The 24671-nt window shown below is 43.5% G+C and overlaps 1 protein-coding gene across 1 annotated transcript in view; it reads left to right on the top strand.

The window, feature by feature from the left end:
- NHS (Nance-Horan syndrome (congenital cataracts and dental anomalies)) overlaps positions 1 to 24671 on the top strand; it is a gene marked incomplete at its 5' end in the record, with an annotated part of 263114 nt that overhangs the window by 215667 nt on the left and 22776 nt on the right. The window contains one exon of the mRNA XM_009993834.1: positions 23786 to 23938. Coding sequence (XP_009992136.1) covers positions 23786 to 23938 — 153 coding nt within the window. The remainder of the gene's footprint in view (positions 1 to 23785; positions 23939 to 24671) is intronic.

Here is a 24671-nt window from a genome sequence, read left to right as displayed (position 1 = left end):
CAGGAAAGTAATGCATTTTTCAGAGGAGACCAAAGAACTGTGCATCTATAGTAAGCATAAATTCATTCTTCTTCTGCCCAGTGTATATGAGGGCACTAGTCTGGACTTGTTTCTCTGAGCTCAGTTCACCTGAGGTGAGCGATTGCAAATTAAACAGCACTAGAGATGGAGACCACTCCCCAAAGAAGAGGGGAGCTGCATGTGACTGCAGCCAGCGTGCCTGCTTCTGCAGCCTTCCCCCTTAGGAACCAGCTGACTTTGCAGCAGGGAAGGTTAGGAAGACCTTTCCAAGTGCAAAGAGAAAAAAAGAACTGGAACAGGCTCCTACAGAGCTTATAGGATGTCCTTCTTGTAGGCTTTTTAAGAACAAGTAAAAATAAAGTTGAGCTGGACGAGAAACACTCAGTCTACTTTAGAGTAGTGGAATTATGGTTGGCTTTGCATTTTGTAGTTTGTAGGACAAGTTTTGTCCCACATCCATCAAAATACACTATAGGAAGCATGTTCTGTGTCAAGGGTTGAGTGCCTCATTTGCTGTTTATAGCTTTTTAGCTGTGTTTCAGGGTTGGAACAGTCATGGACCAGGTAGTTCTCTCATGGTTACTTCCTGCCCTCTATTTCTACTGTGGAATGACTTAGCCCTGTTGAGGTCCTACCACCAAGATGAGAATGGTTGTCCCTGAGCCCATTCAGCTGTAAAACTTTCCACTGCTACTGTCAGCAAAAGCATGAGTGCTATGTCAGTGATGGACACAATTTTTAGGAAATGGGAACCAGTGCCCAGAAGTGGTGGCAAAGGTGCAGTATCTCTCTGGACTTCAGAGAGCTTTGGGTCTTATCATTAGCTGTGTAAGCAATCTGTGTTTTCTTACCCCAGACTCTGGTCAAAACTGCATTTGGTTTGGAGTGGTCTCTTGGAGAGGACTGGGGCAGTGGACTATGAAGAAAACAGACTTCCCTTGAGTGATGTAGTTGGCCACTGCCCATGAGTCATAATGTTTTTCATACTGTAACTGTGACACAGTATGACTTTCAATCTACCGTGTAATTCTTTTTGATGTTTATGTAGTCAAATTTATTTACTGTTCCTGTCGTTCTCACCTTGCATGGCCTTCTCAGGGGAGGACAGCAGAAGTTCTATGGGAGTGAATTCAAACTAACAGGTGTGTTAAAGGGGTATTTTATGATGCATGCTATGGTGATCAAAATTACAGAAACAGATAACAAAGAGGACTGAGGCTGGGCACCCAAATCCCACAGAGGGTAAGGAAATAATTCTCAAAGGATGAGGTTACCTCTATCCTAGGGAAGGATCCTTATCAGGGCTGCAAAGAAAGTGCAAAAAACTAATTGTGATACTGGGGGGAGGGAGGAGGTGGAGGAAAAGAAGAACTTTCTAGTCGCAGATTTAGCAATGAGTTCAACTCTGTGCATGTGACCAAGAAACACTAAGGTCAAGTGTCTAATTGCATTTATGCCATTGTCATCCAAGTAATTATCTTTTCCTCCTGGCATTTCAACAGGGTGAATCTGAAGTGGATTTGGACTGCTCTAGTCTGATAAGTCAGAAACTAGGTAACCTCTATGGCTTGTGTGCTGAGCTGTCTCCTCTCCTTTCAGCTCTGTTGGCAGAGCAGTCAGTGCTTATATTCCTCTGGGATACTTTTTTTAGGTTACATGTTTGGAAAGTTTGGAAAAATCTTTGCAATCGTATCCGTTCTTGGAAGGTAGAAGAGTTCTTCCCCACCTGGCAGTATGTGTTTGGTAATAATGCTCGATCAAAATGATGGAATTTCCACCTGTATCTTCATATGCTTGTATGTAGAGTTTGATTTTGTGTCTGCTGCAGACAGCAGTGAGATCAAAGATGATATATCACTATAACAGCACATGGTAAAGATGGATTATTCTGGTCTGTTGTGATACTAATATCTCTAGTCATTTTGACCAATAAAAGATGTTAGATCACATGAGCACGTAAGTGAAGGAAGAGCTATTTTGTGCCCTAAAAAGTATACAGACACAAGGTATTGAGGTAGTGGCAACCTACATACATAGGACTCTACTCACATGGCAGGAAAACAGCACCCCTTCCATTCAGCCTTGTAACAGCCAAGCTTTTAGAGCCGGAGATCTTACTGGAATGAATCAACCACAAATGCTGTTCTTAAAAGTGCTTTTCAAAGCTGTCAGTTACGTTTAAGATGAACACTAGAACAATTTGGTAAAAACCTGAAGCCATTTTGTGACCCTTGCATTTTGAGAGCCCTCTGGATATAGCTATATCACTGTGCTGTTTTCTGCCACTGTGTGAAGGAGAAAAAAAGGTAAGTGGGAGAAAAGGTGAATCCTGCAGAGTCTCCTCTTGTTTCAGGAAGGGCCAGTTGCTTTTTCTTCGAGGTTTGCCCAGCAGTGCTGCACAGCACTCTCCTCATAATTATAATAGTATATAATCTTCATAATAGTGATTATCTTCATGTGCAGCTGCAGATTTCAAATTCCTCCCTGCTTTTAGCACAGATTTCATTTGATGGCATCAGGAGACTGGTTTTTCATGTCCCTGCCTATTTACCCCTACATAACCTCTCTGCTGGCTGTCAGAGACCAACAACTTTTGATAAGAGGAAGGGTGATGCACCAATGTCAGAATATGCAGATTCATGTTTCTCAGTGGTACCTCAGCTCTCATGTACCTGATGATTTTTTATTTTATTTTTTAATTTTTTTTTTGGCACAGCACAGGCAATCAAAATTTATCTTCCAAATTAAGACTGTAATTATATTTTGATAAAGATCTGGCAATTCAGTGAGAATGAAATTTTAAGGGTTGCCGGGATACAGATGACTCTGGGTTATGGGGGAGCGTTTGCATGTGGAATACTAATAAGCCAAGGTTGTTCAGCATCCTTATCTAGACTTTTCCAATAGTGTCTGATAACACAGGCAATCAAGTGCTTGTTTCTTTGCTATTATTCTGTCAAAGTGATTAAAGATACAGGCTGCCTTTTATGAATGAAAAGGTGACACACTCGACATGGAGCAGCACAGATATGTCCCCCTGTTTTATAAACAAGAAAAGCAGGGAAATAGACTGCTGACCATCCCTACATTATTGAGCCCAACAAAATAACCCTTTTTTGAGGTTTCCCTGGATCTCAGGGGTGTCAAAGAGCCTTTGTGGGAGGAGTGAGCCCATTCCTGGGCATTGTGAGCCCTGCCTGAGATGGGTGCTGGTAGCAGCCTCCTTTCCTACTGGGAAGCAGGAGCTGGAGGAATCTCCAGGATTAGCATGGGTTCATAAAATCATTGAATCATAGAATTATAGAATGGTTTGTGTTGGAAGGGACCATAAGGATCATCTAGTTCCAACTTCCCTGTATGGGCAGGGACACCTCCCACTAGAGCAGGTTGCTCAAAGCCCCATCCAGCCTGCCCTTGAGCACTGCCAGGGATGAGCCAGCCACAGTTTCCCTGGGCAACCTGTGCCAGTGTCTCACCACCCTCACACTAAAGAATTTCTTCCTAATGTCTAACCTCCATTTCCTCTCTTCCAGTTTTAAGCCATTGCCTTTTGTCCTCTCAGTACAAGCCCTTGTAAAAAGTCCCTCCCCAGCTTTCCTGTAGGCCTCCTTCAGGTACTGGCAGGCAGCTATAATTTCTCCATGGAGCTTTTTCCAGGCTGAACAGCCCCAGCTCTCTCAGCCTGTCTTCGCAAGAGAGGTGCTTCAGCCTTCTGATCATCTTTGTGGCCCTCCTCTGGACTCCAGTGCCTCCATGTTCTTTCTGTGTTGGGAGCTCCAGAACAGCACTCCAGGTAGGGTCTCACAAGAGTGGAGTAGATGGGGAGAATCACCTCCCTTGACCTGATGGCCACGCTTCTTTTGATGCAGCCCAGGACACAGTTGGCTTTCTGGGCTGCAAGTGCACGTTGCCAGCTCCTGTTTAGCTTCTCATCAACCAGCACCTCCAAGTCCTTTTCCTCAGGGCTGTTCTCAATCCGTTGTCTTCCTAGCCTGTATTTGTGCTTGGGTCTTTAAAGATCATTTAGTCCAACTCTCCTGCAGTGAGCAGGAACATCTTCAACTGGATCAGTTAAGCAGATACACCAGAGCTTGCTGTCCAGTCAGGATAACCACAGAAGCACCATGGAGCTGGGGAAGGTGGCCAAATGCTCAATTCAATTCATAGCGGCTGAAGGAAAGATGCTGGCTCATGGGCAGGTACTTTCTTGTGTCAGTCCAGCAGATGAGTAGAGCACTGCAATCCAGTGAAGGAAGAAGAGCTGTAGCATTTTCTTTTAAATGTCTGGTCTGTATGTGGCACTAATTAGTTATTATGGAAAGTTATTGCTATTCAATAATGTGGCCTGCTGACAAGGTATTATTTACTGCCTGTGCTGTGGTAGCACTTGCAGACCTCAGAGGACTTCATCTCCAGTGCTCCTGGCATGCTACAGCCCTCATTCCTGTCCCGACCCCACGCCTGGTTTGTGTTATCACCCTGCTAGAGCTCTGGTCCAGCCTGCTTCAAATATGGGCACAGTTAGGGAAGCCAGCAAGGGGAAGATCTATTTTCCCTAGTGCTTAGGTCCCAGACTTCTCTCACTCTACCAGGACCCTTTTATTTCAATGTGTAACCCCAGATGTTGAGCCAAGCCCACAATAATTATTATACTCTATGCAGCAGTGGTTCAGGGACTTAATTGTATCTCATGGTTGTATTTTTACTACAAATCATAACAATTCCGTGACTTTATTTATTTTATTTTTTTTTTCAGTTAATGCTGAAACAGTGAGCGTGTCATATAACAATTGAAAAATAATTTTTAAAAAATTTATTTTGGGATGTCAGCTTCATCACGCTGAATCGTTTTATTTCCCTGCTCGTCTGAATTTCTCCCAGGTTTTTGGTGACAAAGTTTTATTCTCAGGATGTTCTTCCATTATCTGTTAGAAAGGGACTTACTGCGCTAAGTGCAGGTTGAACGGCAGGTGAAACAGACATGATTAAGGAGGCCCAGAATAATGAACATTTTGAGAGTCCATTGGAGGAGGTCCTGCAGCTGTAACACAGAGAACAACACTCAGCTCCTTCCATACCTTGAACGGCCTTTTCAGCATGAGGGGTGCACTTCTCAAATGGCAGTCTCCTCAAATTCAACCTTCACAAGCAGTAATGTGCTTTCTTTCTCCTTCTCTGATTATGCATGGACATCTGATTTCAGACACCTCCAAAACTGCAGCGTTCTGCCCCAGTCCAAATTTTTGCAATTTGCTGTAAGGTTGGAGACTGGCCAGAGAAGAAGACACTGGCTCAGTGTCTCCAGCCTGGCTTTTGCAGGTTTTAGAGGTGTGTGTTCAGGCTGCTCCTTTCCATGATGTGGGGGACTGCTATCCAACCATGCCAGTACCCAAGGGCAAGCTGCAGCTCCTCTCCCAGGAGCTGGCAGTGTCCCCCCTGGCATCTCCTTGAAGCATTTTTGTTAGGAAAGCAAGTTGGGAAGGGAAATGGAGTAAGAACAAAGGAACCTAGGCTTTTATTGCAGCCTCAGCAGAAGCAGTGATGGCTGCAGGAACACTGTAGCTGCGTTGCAGGTGGGAGCAAAACAACTGTTTTGGTCTTTGTTGTCTCATTTTCTGCAGTGGGTGGCCATATCACAACCTCTTAGCTGAAAAATGGAGGAAGGAAATGGTTGTTTCCCTGGCCTAATGAGCTTGCATGTACCAGGTTGTTTCTGGTGCCAGCCTCATGGCAAAGTCTACTCGGAATTGCTGGAAACTTTTTTGAGGCAGGCAGAGCCCTGCCTTCATCTTCTGGCAGGTGCTGTTTAAACAGAGGCAAAGTATAGTTGGCGCTACCTCCAAGAGATGAAATAAACATTACTTATATTATGAATTATGGTCTGTGGGCTATCAGAATAGGATTTGGTACACAAAACAACCCTGAAGAGCTAATGACCCCAGGAAATGGGTTTCAGCTTTGCCAGGTGGAAATTCATACTTCCTGGGCAGAAGAAGTATTTACTCAGTAGGTCAAGTGGGAAACATCAAGGGGGAAAATTGCAGTCATTGAGGCTTGGAGTCAAAACTGCAGCAGCAGAGTCGCACACTTTTAAATCCCTTTCATGTAGTCAGAACCTAAAGGGTTGTATTCCCTATAACAAGTCTGAAAGAACATACACTACTCCCATTTTCTTCACTACTCATTTCTACTTGTGCAGAAGCATCAAATGAAGCACTGAAAAGTGTGTGATCTTTGACCAGTAAAACTGTGCCATCCAAAGACATTACTACCATTTATCAGCATAACGTGTCTTTTTTATGAATGTGGGGGTGTGAGGAGCAGGCTAAGTGCTAAAATGCAGTTCTGTCAGCTTCGTTGCAGCCACTTTTGCTGTTTTGAAGAAAGACGAAAGTAATTATTTTGTGTTAAAACACAAAGAACCTTCATAGTCTGAGAGTAGAACATGACCCCAGATAACTCAGATGGAGTTAGCTAGACCCTGAATTATTTCCACAGGTTAATTAGCTCATATGCAAATACACTGCCTTTTACCACTCAAGACCCCCCAACACCTATATGTAGAGTTCATGCATATAATGAATTGTCAGGCTGGAAATTTATAAATTTAAAACTTAGATATAAAAAAATGTTACTGTTCTGCATCATATTGGTGAATAGAATCAAATCAAATCTAATCAAATAGAATGTATTTAGTTGAAAGGGACCTGCCATGATCCTCCAATCCAAATGGAAGATTGCTAATACAAAATTCTGAATGAAATTCTGGTTGTCATCAGCAGCAATCATAAAACCAGGGCTACATTGTGTAGGCACCTGGCTGAAAATGTTTGGTATAGCTGAGTACCCAATGGACAGCTAGGCCCAAGTCTCTCTAGTTTCATCATTATAAAGGGGATTACCTGATGATCTGCATCCCCTTGATGCATCTAGGGATGATGGCAGCCAAAAGACAGGTCTGCACAATTGAGAGCTGTTTTGGTGGGGCTTTGCCTCCCAGGGATCTTGGCTGAGTGTGGAGTTAGCTGGAAGAAAAGACATTTTTTCTCCATGCTGGGATGAGTGAATTGTCACAGAATAGCCAACAACACTGCTGTTGCAAAGCTGTGCTTTCTGTGGTAGGCAACAAATTCATTTAGTTGTGTCACCCAAAAAAAGAAGTTCTGAATACGAAGAGTTACCTTGGGGATTACTTGAATAAGCTCAGCTCTGGGCACATACCTATCTAGGTGGTTCATGAATGGGATTGAGAAAGTTTCTGTCCACAACCCTACTACAAGGTTCAGTTCTTTGAGTGCTGTGTGGTATTTTGGCTGTGTCCCTTTGTTCTAGCTGCAGTGCTTCTGGAGCAACACTCACCAGGTATCCACAGATAGAAGGGCACCAAAGGGGAAGGAAAATTAGTATCTTCTAGCCATCCCTTTAGCAAATATTTCCCTTAGACTTTAGTTGTCATGTATATGGCAGTAACTTCAATAGCAATAGAACTGGAATTACTTAGAGGCTTGAAAATTATTCCATGGTCCTGTAGAAGTATCTGCAAAATAAAATGTTTTCTGGATCAAAATGGGAATCTTCTAAGGGTAGATATTTTCTTCCAACAGGCTGAAGTTTTGCTGTAGTTTTTCCATCCTAGAAGTATATGTAAAAAATTGCAGAAAATAGGGAGAGTTATGGGGAGGCTGCTCTGTCCCCTGTGAAGTGAAGTAGCATTGCAGTATTCATTACTATTTCACAAACTTTACAAAGATAAAAGGAATCAAGTTGTTAATAGAAAAGAAAAAGGGTAACCTGAATGAAAAGTATGCAAATTAATCTTTGCCTAACTGCTATTTTCATAGGTAAGTAGTAGCCACACATTTAGATATCTTTTTGTACTGTGGTCTTGCACAGAATCCCATTTTTTTTAATAAAGTAAGAGTTAAGAATGCCAATATCCAAACTTTATCAATAACTGCATAACAGAAACATTGCCAAGCAGTGACATCACCCTTCCCTCACTGCTCAAAGATGTACTGCTCTGCAGGAAATCAATACTTATTAATGTGAACAAACATAAAGATGAAATTATCAAACAAGCAACTCAGGGAAACAGTCTCGATTTATCAGAATTTAAATGCAGTGGTTAAAATCCTCAAGTGATAATGAATCTGGCATATGATCAGTGAATTTGTGGCTCTCCCTGTGCTGTCGGTCTGGGCCCTGGTGAGAATCTGGCTCTTTTTAGTTTACTGACTGTGGCACGTTAATTCTGGATAATGAACCACCCTTCACTTACCCAGTCCGGTGATTTGGAGCTGCTTGTAAATGCTGGAGTTTGGTTGTGCTGCAGGGGCCTGTAGGTCCAAAACCGCAGCCCAGGCAATACAAACCACAGCTCATCTGCCAAGTTTCAGAGCATGCCCTAGCACGGAGTAAGCAAACCCCCTTTGATCTGGAAGAATATAACACTAAACAAACCCACCAATGAAGTATTTTTGTACTAGCATGTGAAATGTGGGGACCTATTATCATATGAGTAAATGCTTGGTGTAGAGGATGATTTCTGCCTGAAGACACCTATGTAGAAAGAGCATAGAAAAGGCTAGGAGGTGCCTGGGAGGAAAAGAGATGGCTGTGAAGGGCAGGAAGTTACTTGCCCCTGGCCAGGGCAGGGATGTGCCAGCATATCTGCCTGCCAGGCCAAATTGCATTCCAAACAATAGCAGCCCAGGCAACCACCATTTGAAAATGCTGTCTCAGTTCTTTGCTTTTCACTGCATACCAACTCCTGTATTTTTGTCTTTTCTCTCTTTTTTCTTTTTCTATTTTTTTTTGTTTGTCCTAAGCTCAGCAACAAAAATAAGAGCTTGTTTTTATATCCTCTGTAACACCCTTACCATATAGACACTACACAGAAAATAAGCAGATGGCTCTGAACCGATCTGTATTTGTACATAAAACGTCTCAGATTTAGCAAACAATATCCACATTATAAAAAAGAGTTGGCAGGGGTGGCTCCCCCTCTCCCTGTGCTGGCAGATGCTATGAAAGTTTGTAGGATGTGAAGATGGATTGCCACCTTCCCCCAGCTCAGGGCTCGGGTATATCCGTGGGTGCTGTCTGCCTTTCACTGTTCAGCATGTAGAGCATCTCAGCCTCTAGAGCAGTCTGGCACCTCTTCCAGCACTTCTTCTTTTTTTTATTTTTTTATTTAATGCCACTTGGAGAATCCACACAGAAAGAAGAGAGGCAGAGAGGAGAAGGTAGTGAAGTGGGAGAGAGGTAATTAGGGCCAGAACTGATGTTCTGGCATAGCTGAAGGATCCAGAAATGTCAGGCAGAGCTGCAACTGTGAAAAGACAGAGCAAGGACAGCAGAATTTAACATCTGATCCAGCTTCTGGTGTCCTGTTTCTGAGCATTTTCACTCCCTTCCTCATACAAATGAATGCATTTGTTCAGTTTCTCAGGTAATGCTTCACTTTTTGAGTTAAAAGTCATCTTATGCCTTGCTAGCCTGCTTGGCTGTGACCCAAGTTTGTTTTTTTTTACTTTGTCTTGAAATATATTCAACAAGTAAATGTGGGAACCCATCTGTAGCTTCACAGACACACGTGTATTTCTGAGCAGGCAATCCTGCTCCCCTGTAAAGGCAGTTTTTCCCCTCTTGGTGCCTGGTGGTGCTGGGGCACGACAGCTAAACACAGTTCATCTTCTTGTGGTCTTTCCGTTGTGAACGGAGTGGGACAAACTATTCAAAGCTCTCTGAGGTTCACTTATACTCAAAATCAGGAAGAAGCCTATCTGTTAGCTGCATAAATACTCCTGGGAGACAAATGTCCCCTGGGGAAAGTTACTTTTGTGATTACTTTCCATTGTCTCCTTCTTTATACCTGGAAATATTGTCAGCTTTTTTCCCTGTCAACAAATCTGGGCAGCCCAGGGCTGCTTTGTCCTGCAACTTGCCATTCCATTTTAGGTCAGACACTGTTCCTCAGTGGTCCCTTTTTTTATTTATACTTTCTGCGTTATAATTTTAATGATGATGGGCTTTTCCCTCTCTCTGATTCTTTTCTTTCCTCTTCCCTTTGCTAAAAGTATCTTTTCATTTAATTTCTTTTCCTGCGTTTGTTTTTTGTTGGTTTTTCTTTTTTTTTCCTGAAGCTTATTTTCTGTGTTTCATTTTTATTTCATTTTCATCACTGCTTACAATGGAGAGTTTGAAGGCTTCCTGTCCACATCCAGTGTTGCAGCCAGTGTCATGCCACAGTGGTATTTCTGATAGTTCCCAGTGGGTGTTGACACCTGACATTTCTGCTTTGGTTTTGACTGTAGGTAGGTAGCAACAGGTATCCATTTCACCACATCTTCTGTTTTCCTTCTTCGTGTGCAGTACTTAGGACACGGTCATAATAAAATGTCTGCCCACACCTGAGAGGTAATCATTTTGTATATACTTTAAGCAAGTAATTGTTTGCCGCTCTGTGCATTTATACTGAAAACTACCTTGTAGTCAGTCCAACACCCACACAAACGGATGAGTTACAAATGTGCAAGAATTTGCTGTTTGTTATTATGTTCTGACTGAAAACTCTGGCCAGAGAGTGGTCCACACCCCTGCAGCATCTGACAAACCCTGTAGTTCTTCAGCAGTTGTGGCTGTTCAGAAAACCCATCAGAACTCAATTAGGTTTTCTGCGTAAATATGTGGTTTAATAATATAAATATGAGTACAAACAATAGGATATGGTTTTGGTTTCTAAAGCTTTATTAGACATAACAATAAAGGATAGTTTATGTTATGATCTTTATTAACACCTAATGACACTTTTCTAGAAGTAAATATTTTTAAATTTATTTTAGCTTAAATGTTTCCATGCTACTTTTTATATGCTTGCTGCCATTTGCCATGATGTCTCTGTTCAAAGTGGGAGTTAGCAGGAGCTGGTGAGGCTCCCTGTCTGGTATGGTGACAGGTTTGACTCTTCTGCAAGGATGTGCAAGGGGATACAGCTAACAATGTGCACCTCTCAGTTAAATTTGCAAGCTAGCATTTACCATTTCAGGCTTGAGGATCATTTTAGGTAAGCACGTATCTGAAATGCAGTAGAAAAAAACAGTGCAACTCTGCAGAAAAAATATTAGTGCCTAAGGTGAGCAATCTGAGAACATGTTATTCAAATAATAACAACAGTGGGAAAATAACTTATCCTGATGTAAGTTATTCATCTTGCAGTCTAGATATACAATATCATTGACAAAGACAGCTTCCAAATGCTATCTGCATGGGTTCCTTCTAAAAAGTAATCTGCTATATCTCAGTGCCTTTGTATACATATGTATAGAAAGTACTGTAAGTAATACTGCCCATTCCATATGTCACAATATGCCTGTGCTGTACAGATTAAGGACTAATTTTAAGCTCAAAAGCCTGTAGGGGAGAGGCTTCAATACCTGAGCAGCAGCTGGAGCCCTGACAGGGAGTGGTGCTGGGAAACATCCTTGGCAGGACAGGAAGAGGTGGAGGAGATCGGCCCCAGTTTCCTTGCAGTGTCTTGCAGTGTGTGTACTGTTGCTGTACACACTGGAGTTTGTGCAGTTGTGGGGCACCTTGGATTGCAGTGGGATTTGCATAGGAAGCAAACAGCTGGAGGAAGGGAAATGTTACTGTACTTGTCTGCTTCCCCATCTTGCAAGGCTAACTAGAATCTATCCCTAAGCAGGTTTCTTTGTTAAAATTCATTCGTTGGAGGAAGCATAGAAGATGGGGGTGTAGGGGGAAATCTGTATTTTCAGGCAGCTCTCCTTCCCCTTACAAACCCAATATTACTGCATTCAGTATTGTTTCAAAAACTGAAACTCGGCAAGTCAGCTGGCCATGTTACTTCTTCATAGCTGGCTTCTCAGTGTGGTTCTCTGAACATTTGCAGCCTGTTTGATCACGTTTTAGGGAAGTGTCTTGTCAGAAGTGGGACTGGAGAAGGCCCTTGCTGGACAACATTGCAATAGGATGCCCCTCCTGGCTGAGCCCCTTACTGGGTTGGGTGCAATACAAGCCCGGTTCACTGTCAGTTGTCTGAAACTGGGCCACAAGTAAACTGCTTCGAAGGCTGGGGCCAAAAGGAACATCTGAGAGGGCTAGTGATGGAGGACTTAGGCATTCACTGCATTTGAGGAAGAGTTTTATTGAAAGGACCCAGAAGAGCTACACAGTGACCTGGTTGTATCTTTAACTGCCCAGCCAACCCTGAGACCAGCCAACCCTGAGCCATCGTCACAGGAGTAACCTCATGGAGTCATGTGCACAGTTTTTGTTGCCTGCCCCAGGAAACACACTGCCTTAGAGTTATGTGGAGGAAGTTTCCTGGGGCAGGCATAACCTCAAAACCAATTAGAGGCCTGAGACAGGACCAGTTCCCTTGGTCCCTCTGCAGGAAGGGACTAGCAGAGCTGCAGGAGGAGTAAGAAAGAATTGCCTTTAGTGCCTCTGAGATGATTGACTTTCTGTCTTCCCCCAGATGCCTGTGAGTACTTTGAAGGAATGTGTGTATTAACAGTAGCGTGGTATTTACTAAATATAATTGGAAGAAAATGTTGCTACTTCCTTGACTTGGAGTTAAGCAGCATTTAAAGCATCTAGCCAAGCACGCTGAAAAGGACTGATGGGGAGGAAGAAGCACGAAATATGAACCACCGTCTCTACTCTTAACACATGGATTGATATTCCTGACTTTTGGAGGTTTGATTTTTCAGCCTATGTGCAGTGCCAGTGGAAGGGAAGAGAGGCCCTGCTTGTTCATTTTCCCTGTAAACTCAACAGCCTTGTTTTTCGCTTGGGAGCAGTTTCCAACCTCAGATACTGCCTTCCCCATGCAGTTTCCTGCAGGTAATAAGGTCAAACTCAGTCCAGTGAGGAAAGTCACTCACAGAAAAACACACCTGGTACTTTTATACTAGATGCAAAGTGTAACCCGTGTCTTTGATTCGGTTTTGATGATTGCATTTCACAGTGGTTTTCCACTATCGCATGTATGTTGCCCTTCCAAAACAATGACTTGGTCATTACCCATGGGGAGCCATGCCAGGGACTAAAAAGATTAAGCAGTGGGGATATAGGCCTTTTTTTCTAACAGGTTATCACCTTGAATAAAGATTAGGTCAGTAGTAAACAAAATGCTGTCACCTACTGATGGCCTTATGATGCCCTTTGTAAAATAAGTTGGTGCCCTCAATCTGCAGTCCAAGAGTGCATGTATCACAGCATTACTGGCATAATTGATGTTAAATGCCACTTCAGAGAGCTGAACAGTGAAGGAATAGAGATTGGTGGAGGCTAACTCTTAGAGTTTTCATGGAAGGTTGTAGTTTGTGAAGATTTCAAGGAAGATGGAAATGTATTTGCTGTACTTGGAATAAGTCATGTGAGTCTTGTCTTCCAACATGCCAAACACAGCATATTCTATGTTGAGTGTCATCTTCCAGTGTGCTTTTTGAAGGCTCCTAGTGTTTTACAGCTAGACTGCATGTTCACAAGCGTGGAGAGGATGTTTGCATTGTGGATGCTGATGTGGAAATAGGTGCTCCAATGTGTGAGCCTCTGCTCTTTTTGAAATTACAATCCTCAGCACAGACTCAAAAGGCTGTTATGGGAAAATGACCCCTTTACGTGTAAATGTTCAAGCCAGGGAATTGAATGTTTTGAGTAGGACAATAGGCAAGATACATTAAAACTGCTGCCAAAACACTGTTTGACCTATCACAAAAAAGTCTATAGGCTGGGGAATGCAAAGTGGGGTTTTTTTTTCTCACAAGATCCTGATTGTAAACTTAACCAAGGCAGGTAGAGTAGTAAATGAATTTCATAAAGCTTTCTTCTTGAGTGCTGGCATATGAAATCAGGGTGACTGATTTGCGAGAAACATCACAGTGAACCACACACTTCTCTGTGATTAAAGAAAGACAGTTATGATAACCTGCTGGAGCAACTTGGCCAAGCTTAGTAGTGATTTGGGCTGAGTCAGTGCAGGAGAAAAGTAGCAGAGAAGTGAGAGAGAATTGCAAAAGATGTCTAAAGCATCCTTGCCAAGTGTTTTATAGAAACAACATACTATACTGCTGGAGATAAAAGAGTTTATCATGCTGTGTATCAAGAGTGGGAGTAATGTGAAGGGTCAGCATGGGAAGAAATCTGTGCTGACAAGCACTGAAAGTGCATCAAATTGAAAGAAATTTGAAAGAAATTTGAAATTTAAATGCTCTCAGCTAATTAAGCATGTAGGATTGAAAGGGCTGTCTTGAGGCATTGATTTCAGTTACATGCTTGGGGGTGTGTACACAAACACGTATATATATGTGCATGTGTGTGATGTCATGTCATCCCTGCTGTAACAATCCATCAGTCCTGTAACCTGAAACTAGTTCAGTTTGGAGTTTGGGGTTTTTCTTGAACACTGTTTATGCCTCCACTATTTTATGGCTAGTGAGTTGTTTTTTGTTGTTTTTTTCATAGAGCATGAGTAGCGAACTGAAATGAATGTGAAATGAATAGTCCTGCAGAATAGTTGACACAACAGCAACCTTAGGCTTGCCAGGCAGGACTCACGTGTTGTCTGCGTTCTTTACCATTGCCCTGCAGTCAACTCCAATGATGCCTTTGGTATCACTGCCACTCAACTGGGGCATCAGTCCCTTCCCAGCTGGGTTGTGGTCTCTGAAGATGTAGAATGGGATTAAATGTTTAATTTTATGCATACACATACACAACTGAAAAAACTTTTTTCTAGTCATATGTCTTCATCTGCCCAGGGAATAAAGCCCCACCGTACTGGCAATTTTCTGTTTTTTTACTTACTAACCCACTTTCCCTGATGGGCTTCCTGCTGTCTCTGACTGAACAAGGACCATAGAAACACCATAGCTACCCATACATTACTGAACATTTCTGATGTTTATTAATAGATAAGTATGTTGCACACCCTCCAGTGCTTTCTGTCACCATGCATTAGAAGCGATGTGCACTGGGGGGGGGGATTTCTTTGCTGCAGAGCTGGGTGTGATGGGGTGGGGGTGTACTGACAATTGCACATATCCATGGATATGTACTATACGTACACATGTGCATCCGAAATAAAAATGCCATTCACCTTTCATGGATAAGAAGGGCAAATTCATTAATGAAACCCTCCAACAGAAACCTTCTGTCTGTGATGACATTTGCTGCTGTTCTGTAGCTGAGAACACAAAGCTCTTTCTCTCCTGGCCACTCTTGGAGGCCATGTAAAACACAGACCAGAGAACAGGAATAAAAGGAGAGGAAGAAATTGCTGGCTAGAGAAAATTCACCGGAATGAAGGCTTGAACATATAATATACTGTGTATTTCTGAGAGGTTATTGTCTATCCTGCAGTGACAGCTTTGAAATACTTTGAAATACCAAGTCAGAATTCATTTGACAGAGTTAGGAAAAGCAGTTAAAAATATGTTCAAACACCGCCCGCAGTGATTGAAAGCAGCAAAGCCAAGAACAGGATTAGCATGTGGTACTCTTCGCAGAAGTGCATATTGCTTAACAGCCTAATCTTCTTATGTATATAAGAACCACACACTGCCCAGCCCTCTTCAATTATGTCTGTTGTTGTGCCAGTTAACTCAATACCAGGTAAATGCAAAATTCAAGGATTTGCACATAGAAATGACATCCAAATCGTATGCCTTCCAGTATTTTAATCTTTTCAGATAACTGAATGCCAAATATGGGTGGGGTTTTGTCCACTTGTCCATTTTATTCTTGAATAGCTGTTGTTTCCATGTGTGGCTTAATGGGAGGCAAAAAAAATGTAAGAGGAATCCACTGGGAAAACGTGGTTGAAATGTGAGAAGTTTCACTGTATTGGCAAGAAATAAAACAACGCAAGCAGCATAAAAGATCATGGTCTTTCTCAACAGTTTCTGCTGGTGGTGAGGTCCCTTGCCTTTTTGCTTGAGTCTGGAGAATTTGCTAGATTGTATGTCCATGAGTGCAGAGCACAGTAATGGTGTTCATATGATTGCCTGCATGTAGCTAAGGATTTAACTTGTTTTGTCATGTGCCCCCTCCTGTTTGTCCAGAGGGTGCCTGCAGCCTTCATAGACACAGTCACACTGTCTTCATTTTGCACACAAGTGCTGGTGGCAGGGCAGATGTGGTAACCCAGGCTTCAGGTCCAGACCAGTCAGCCAAACCATGTCTCAGGGTTGTGCTGCTGAAGTTCGCCCCTCATGACTGAGGTTGCACAGGGCAAAAAATCCTCAGAAGTTAGTTTGAGTTTCTGCCTTGATAATAGCAATAAGAAGAAACAATGATACGTAAAGCCATTACAAACCATTTTTTCCAGCATGGGCTCCCAGAGTGAAGTTACCAAGGAGCAAACCACATGAAATGGGGTGTCAGTCACCCACTCTGTGACAGTGGGCACTGCAAGGGCTGAAAGGGAAATATCACACAGAACAGTGCCATCATGAATGTCAGAGTACACTAGGAAAGCAGGAACAAAAAATGTGACCAAGGATGGATTAATCCCATCCAGACTCTGAACAAATCTCAAAGATGCACAGGAGCAGAGAGGAAAAGGAAACAGGGGTTTGTTTTGGCACAGAATTTTCTATTTCACTAAGACTTTCATATCTCTTGTTTTATGTGAGAAGCCTGTTTAGAAAGCATTGTCAAGGCCTAGCTAGGACCTGCCTCAGTTCTCACATCTCCTGGGGGAGCTGACCATACACCAGGCTGCTGGGGAAAAGGAGAAGCAGGAAGCACAGTCAGGGCTCTCCACAGCCCCCACAGTGCCAAGGGACCACAGTGTCTGTCCTGTTCCCCTCATCTGATGTCCCTCCAGCAAAAGGGCTTCAGAAGAGAAATCCATCTCTATCAGTTGCCAACAAGGCCAACAACATCCTGGCTTGTGTCAGAAATAGTGTGGCCAGCAAGACTAGGGAAGTGAGAAGAGACTGAGGGGCGACCTCATTAATGTTTACAAGTATGTAAAGGGAGAGTGTCAGGAGGATGGAGCCAGGCTTTTTTCAGTGATGTCCAGTGATAGGACAAGGGGCAATGAGTGCAAACTGGAACACAGGAGGCTCCACGTAAAAAACTTCTTTACTGTGAGAGTGACAGGCTGCCCAGAGAGGTTGTGGAGTCTCCTTCTCTGGAGACATTCAAAACTCACCTGGACACGTTCCTGTGTGATGTGCTCTGGGTGACCCTGCTCTGGCAGGGGGGGTTGGACTAGATGATCTTTCGAGGTCCCTTCCAACTCCTAAGATTCTGTGATTTTGTGATTCTGTAATTCTGTGATTATCCCCCTGTACTCAACACTGGTGAGGCTGCACCTTGAGTATTGTGTTCAGTTTTGGGTCTTTGCTACAAGAAGGACATTGAGGTGCTGGAGTGTGTCCGAGGAAGGGCACCAAAGCTGATGAAGGGTCCAGAGCACAAGTCTTACAAGGAGCAGCTGAAGGAACTGGGGTTGTTTAGCCTGGAGAAAAGGAGGCTGCAGGGAGACTTTATTACTCTCTAGAACTACCTGAAAGGAGGTCGCAGCGAGGAAGGTGTTGGTCTCTTCTCCCAAGTAAGAAGCAACAGGATAAGAGGAAATGGCCTCAAAATGTGCCAAGGCAGGTTTAGATTGGATATTAGGAAAAATTTCTTCACCAAACAGGTTGACAAGCATTGGAACAGGCTGCCTAGGGATTTGGTAGACTCATCTCTGGAGGTGTTTAAAAGACATGTGGATGTGGTGCCTGGGGGCATGGTTTAGTGGTGAACTTGGCAGTGCTAGGTTAATAGTCGGACTTGATAATCTTAAAGGTCTTTTCCAACCAAATCAATTATGTTATTCTATGATTCTATGAGTTGTTCCTCAGGCACCGGCATGGACAGAAGTTATTGCTTCCCCTTGGTGAGGAAAGAGCATGGCATCCTGTCCCTGCTAGGTTGAACAGGCTTCCTAAGGGCACCAGGTTATATCTGAATTTCTGTCTCCAGTCACTTGAAATTTTTTATCTAGATGTGAGAAGGAAGTTGTGTGCATGCCCATGCTTGTAGTTATAGTCGCTGAAGTTATGGTGAGGTTGCTGTTGCTCAGCTGTGTGACTGAAATGCTGAAGAGCCAGTAGACTTATTTGCAAGGAACAGCAGCCTTGTCAACACACTCCATTTACACAAGCATTTTTCAGTCCTTAGTAAAGACAGGATGAGAAGGTGACTGATCCAAACAGCTCTTTGTGGTTACCATCGGTGGGGTTTGCCATCGGGCAAATAGATCAAGGCTGGGGGAAATAAATGTCTTGGTGCATGCATGATTGGGAGCAAGCACGACTGTCGAAATGAGAGTGATTGTCCCATCTCGGAGGAGCTCACTGGGGAAGCCCCAGCACTCTCTGTACCATGACTGAAGCAGCAGTCACAGAGGGATCTGCTTTGAAAGTACTGAGCTTGCTGATGTGTTGCACAAAATGTGGGGCATGTACAGTGAAGAAGCAACTGTAGATTTTTATCAGCCTTGTAGGCTTAAACCCCTTGGGTGTTACAGCAGAGACACGAGTACATGGGGGAAGGCTACATTCGAAACATTCAGGGCTATAAATAAAATCATGTCAAACTCAGCACTTGCCTCAATGAAACATTTATGCACTAAAATGCATGATGAAGTTGGATGTGTTGCCAGACTGCCTACTCTTTGAGATAATCTGGTCTTCCTCAGAATTAATTCGCTTGCCATGTTTTGCACACATACTTAGCAGGCAGTAACTTATTGCTGGCCTGGGCAGTAGGTGTGGAAAGGTTTGATTGGGTTGAACTGTGCTGCTGGCTTAGGCTTTTTTAGGCAAAGCAGGGTGAACATACAGCTTTCGTATGACTTTGAGTCATACAAGGAAAAAATCACCATTTTTAGCAGAAATGGCTAGAAAAAATGGCATTTGCTAAAATGACAGGTCAACCACATTAATGCTGGAGAAGAAAGAGCTTCCCAGTCAGAGCCTGGCATTGTGCTCCTGGCTTCCACAGCCTCCCGGGGCATTCTGCAGCATTGCAGCGTGGCAGGGGGAAGAGGTGGGTTCATGGTGGGTGCACCCCTGCAAAGGGCTTGGGTCATTATAGCCTCTTGTAAGAGCAACTCAGCTCTGGAGTAGGCTTATTAACTAGTCTGATCCTTTTTAATTGTGTTTTGTCTTTTGGTATCCGGATACTTCAATCAGGATTCAGCAACCACTGGTTCAGCTTTGCTTGTGCAAGATTTCATGGTGTGACATCTCTGGGGTCTACATCCCTGTAGGCACCTTCCTTGCTCGCCATTCAGATCCCATCCAGGCTCTGGACTTTTTCACACCTTACACTAAATTGTGTTTTCTTTTTGAATCAGGAAGCATAATAAATTCCCTCACTCCCTCCAGTTGGAAGCTGTCTTCCCCTGCCTCCCCCCTGTGGCAACTCTAATACAGGAAGAAATAATAGAAAGCTGAAAAACAGAAGGACCTGGGGTGGGGGGAGGCAAGTGTCTAGAGAAGCAGATAGAGTTAGAGGGGGAAACCCCTGGATCTATTAAATAAATAGAGCAGAAATTTTTCTTGCTTGGCCTTTGTGGCTTTATTATTAGAACAACCACGCCTGAGTGCACTAAAGCCGCACAACCTTCAAGCATTCACATCCAGCCCTGCTACAGCAGGATCCTTTTTCTGCTTTGCTAAGGGAGGGAGAGTGAAGGAGAGGATGTGAAGATGAGAAAGGTTTATAAATGATGAATATGATCAACTTTGATAAAACAGCTATTTGGAAACCTTTAAAAATCTTCTTATGAGAACAGCCATTAGTGTATGTCTGTTTGACATTGGTTGTCAGGAAACCAGCCAATGTTAATGGATCCACAGAATGTAATGGAGAATCCATTTAAATGGTCTCTTGTCAGTTTGTCATCCCATAAGACAGAAAAACAATTACTTTAACTCGGGAATGAAATGAACATGATATTTTATATGATTCACTTGTATATTCTAAATTGATCAAAGCGAACGCTAAAAATATGTTAACAGTCTATATCTGATGCTTGAAATGCAGCATTTCCTATATCTGTACAGGCTTTTTTTCTCAATCACTGTACTGTCCAACTCTTAAGAATTTTAAGACTGTGCCTTTATAGTTTCTCTATTGCTTTATTTATTACGTGTATGATGATGATGCTGAGGGGCTACAGCCACACGCAGGCTCAGCATTGTAAAAACAGCCTGCAGTGTAACACACCGAGTGAGAGGCAATGCTGACTGAAAGAGATATCTTATCCCCACTTTAGAAAAACAAGGCATAGAGAGTCTTAATATTTAACCCAGGACCTTAGCAGAAGCATATGGCAAAGCTTTGACTGAACAGGTCTTCTAGATGTCAGTCCAGTGGTCTTTGACTGCTGAATTACCCTTTCACAAGGTTGGCTTTTTTCTTTTAGCAGCAGTAAGAGATTCAACCCTGTGCAGATGTTCAGTGGTCTTGAAAGCTCATGTTCTGCTCCTGCAGTTGCATCCTCTGGCTTCAGCTCCCAGGAATGGTGCCCAGCTTCCAGGGGCCCATGCCCAAAGAGTGGGGGCCAGGCAAGATTCCAATGCAAGAGCACAGGCAGTGTACACATGACATGGAAGGACATGTGCGAAGGACAATACGCAAGGAATGAAGTGGAAGTGAGTCCTTCTTTTGGCAAGCAATCACATCTCTTAATCCCCTTCAGAAACAGTGCAGGCTAGCTTATTTACTGGTGAGATTCTTCCCTCTCTTTTCCCTTTTCAGGAGGTTTTTCCAGAACTTTGCTGCGCTGATGTTGGGATACTGTTCTTCAATCATCCAGCCTAATTGCATTTGTGGTGGGTTTATACTTAGTTGTCCTTGGGCCAGCATTGTCCTTTCCCCAACCCAGTACTTGTCCCTCCCTCTGAGCTGCCTCCCCACTGCAGGCTGAGAACATTCATCCCCCTACGGGTTTTTTGCCAGCTCTTTTAGTTTCTATTCTGGTCTGCCGAGAAAATCCACTCCAGCTTTTGAGTATTTTAAAGGACTGTTCTGCTCAGGGAGTATTGTGCAATATTTCTGCTTTCTTTTTGTCAGTGGGGCATATTAACCACATGGCAAATCAGAGTTCCTGCAGGGAAAGATTGTCCTTTCCCCAACCCAGTACTTGTCCCTCCCTCTGAGCTGCCTCCCCACTGCAGGCTGAGAACATTCATCCCCCTACGGGTTTTTTGCCAGCTCTTTTAGTTTCTATTCTGGTCTGCCGAGAAAATCCACTCCAGCTTTTGAGTATTTTAAAGGACTGTTCTGCTCAGGGAGTATTGTGCAATATTTCTGCTTTCTTTTTGTCAGTGGGGCATATTAACCACATGGCAAATCAGAGTTCCTGCAGGTAAAGAGGAGAAGATAGTGGTGGGCGCTGGCTGTGGCCATGGCACAGGGTACTGTAAGCTTCTTAGAGCCCTATCATTTGAAGATAAGCAATGTATTTGCACTTTATTTTTCTTCTGGTACAGTCCTAAGCACAGCTCTGCCAGGTTTGCTGGCTAGAGGAGACTTTTTTGGATGGCTAAGAGGTCATGCTATTTTATCTGTGAACAGCAATGTATGTCTACAACAGCAAGTGCGTGGCAGAACTTTGATAGCTTGGTTTCATTTTTAAGTCTCACACAAAGTATATTAACCCAACTCCTACTCTTCTTATTTGTAAAACGCTGCTGACAAAGCCAGAAGAGCTTTCTACAAGTTAAATTTTGCAGCAAAATCTATTCTAGTCTAATGAAATATCTGAACATTTCATGAATAGGTAAAATTTTCCATTCACTTACTGAGCTCTGTCAGAGACAACTACTAGAGCTACAGTCTAGACAGTTTTTTTCTGGGAGTAGGAAGGAACTGCTTGTGCTTGACATTTCATTAGCCTCCAGGGTACAATCTGTGATCACGAATATCACATATCCTCAGCAATATAAATAATGGGTGGGGTTTCATTACTATTGCTTATAAATTTTTGTCCTGAGATGAGCTTCCCAAGGAGGCACTGCAGCTCAGAGCAGGATAGTGTCAAGTTGCCTTGTGTCTCAGTACCTTGTCTGTAAAATAGACATAGTGCTTCCTTACCCTCAAGGGGTAAAGGAAGTACAAAATCAGCTCATGCTGTTGAGATATTCACCTGCTACAGCGGTGGCAGACAGACAAGCCATCAAGAGCTCTGCTTGCAATTTGGCAACATTCTGTTATTACTAATTCCTTATGATGAAGAAACACCTACAGGTTGCTGTCATTCATTCTACAAACCCCCTCATTATTTATTTATTTTTTTTTATTTTAATTTTTTCACCCTGGTGCCATTCCTTGCACTGACATCCTGGCCAGATGCATGGGGTAGCACTGCAAACATACTGTAAACTGAGTGAAACCTTACCTTCAAAAATCCACTGAGAAGCAAAGCAAGGCTGCCTACTAGACACAGAGTTCAGGGTCCCTTTGGTGGTGCTGAAGCTCTGAGAACTCAAACTTCACCAGTTCTATCACCATATTATACCACCATTTCTATCATGACACCCACAAAGTTTTGTGAACTGGGCTTTTGTTTATGCAAGAAACTGATGAAGTCTGTCAGCATCCTGCACATGGTAGCATGGTTCCTGGGCTTCTCTCCTTGTGTCTGCTCCTTCCTTTTTCTCCTGCTGTACTTTCCCAGTTCCTTTCTCTAGATAAAACACTGGTATGCCTTCAGTGTGAGTGAAAATTGTTTTGCATTAAAGAATGTATCAAAACCAGACCAAGGCATCTCCACCAGGGAATAGCTTTCTAATGTATTGTACTGACTTCCCCTCAAAAAAGGGCAAGTGCTCCTGCAGGTTGGAGGGTGCAAAAGCACAGAGAGTAGATGGGAGCCCCAAAATGTGCTAGTTCCTTGGCTGTAGACAACATACTGCTGTGCATGTCCAGCCACTCCTTTCTCTGTCTTGGCCTTCCCCTCAGTGGTGTTCCACAACAGCAGCATGTCCTTCCTCCTTCTCTTGTGGAAGTGGTGAGGGCCCTGCTGGGAAGAGGCTGGGGGCTGTACTTCCCCAGGGTGGTAAAATTCTCTGAAGCCTTTAATGGACTCAGTTCAGACCTTCAGAGGCAGACTTCTGGGATTTCTCTGTAGAGGGATTAAAGTGTTCCTGTCCCTTAGAAGCCCCTGTGTATTAAGGGGACCTCTTGAGGAGTGACAGTTAAAGTCACTCAGCAGGGCAGGCAGTTAATCTCAGTCCTTACGCTCTGGAAGGCAACAAGCTAGCAACCTGTGTCCGAAATTAGTCATGTGTAACTCGATGTAATGAAAGACTATATTAGCAGTAAAGATGGGTAGATGGAGGAGCCATTCCTCTCCTTGCTGTCGCTCAAAATGTCACCACAGCAAGGCTGCTTAGCTTCTTTGCATTTTCTTTTTGCTGTCTATAAGATTACTATTCCTTTAGTCCATATGTTTAACATCAATATAGTATAAATGCGCCTACTTGCCTCCATAAATCCATTTGCTATCTGGCAAAAAAGCACTAAGTAAAGGCACTAATACATCCTAAGTGGTGTAACATGGTGCTGAAACATGGAGATTACGGTTGCTGTTGTTTGTTGGGAGGAGAGGTTTTGTGACATCCCCAGTGCTAGTGCTTGGTGCTCCTGTTCTAAGCAAAAGCCTTTGCTTTTCAGCTAGGTTGATGTGAGAGATGCCAGTCTTACCTTGTGTCCTGTTTTTATCCTACAGCTGTCTCCAACCTGGATGCAGAGAGCAAACTGAGTGTCTATTACCGAGCACCTTGGCATCAGCAAAGAAACATCTTCCTCCCTTCCACCAGACCACCTTGTGTGGAGGAGCTGCACCACCACGCCAAGCAGCACCTGCGAGCCTTGCGCAGAGGTAGGTGCTTGTGCACATTGCAGCTCCATCTCCACGCATGTGACACCTCACTGTGGTCCCTGCCAGGCAGTGGTGGGGTGCTTAGGCCATGTACAGGGCTCTGGGCACTGGTGTCTTCTGGAACTTAGGTACTCAGGCTGAGAAGTAAAGCTGAAGGTCTAATTTTAGCAGTAGAAAAGGCTTGTGCCTTCCTCAGCTTTTTTATTATTACTACAGCAGAGCTATAAAGGACTTTTTATTTACCCATTTACATGAATTGTTTATTTTCTATTAAAGAGGGTATATTTCAAACATGGGAGCAAATCTGTGCACTGACCCCAAAAGGATGGAGGCATTGGGTGTTTCAACAAGACCATCTTGTTTCCTTCCACTAAAAAGAGGTTAAATGATGCCTCAGCTCCAGGACAGATAAGATTTAACTTCCCAAGGGCTAAAACTGAAGCCAAGTGGTATGACAGAGTCTCCACAGAAACTGAGCAGTCTGCATGGGGTTTCCAAGCATCATGCTGGAGGATACCTGTGTCCTTCAAGAGTGGCAGCTGAAGGCCAGGTAATAGCCTGGACAGCCTGGAAGGATTGGGCAGGTGACCCCTCCCCAGGCCAGGGCCATTGCCTAACAAACTGGTGACCTGTTGCCACAAAATCGAGTCATGCAACACAGCGAGGAAGCAGGAACAATCAAGGTCATAACTAGGATCCTGGATCCCTGCTGTAAAGGGAATTTACTAGGTGC

The sequence above is a fragment of the Chaetura pelagica genome, unplaced genomic scaffold (assembly GCF_000747805.2).
Source record: "Chaetura pelagica isolate M959 unplaced genomic scaffold, ChaPel_1.0 scaffold412, whole genome shotgun sequence".
NCBI classification, from domain to species: domain Eukaryota; kingdom Metazoa; phylum Chordata; class Aves; order Apodiformes; family Apodidae; genus Chaetura; species Chaetura pelagica.
Note: the sequence above shows the minus strand (reverse complement) of the source record. Positions and strands in the feature narration are given on the sequence as shown.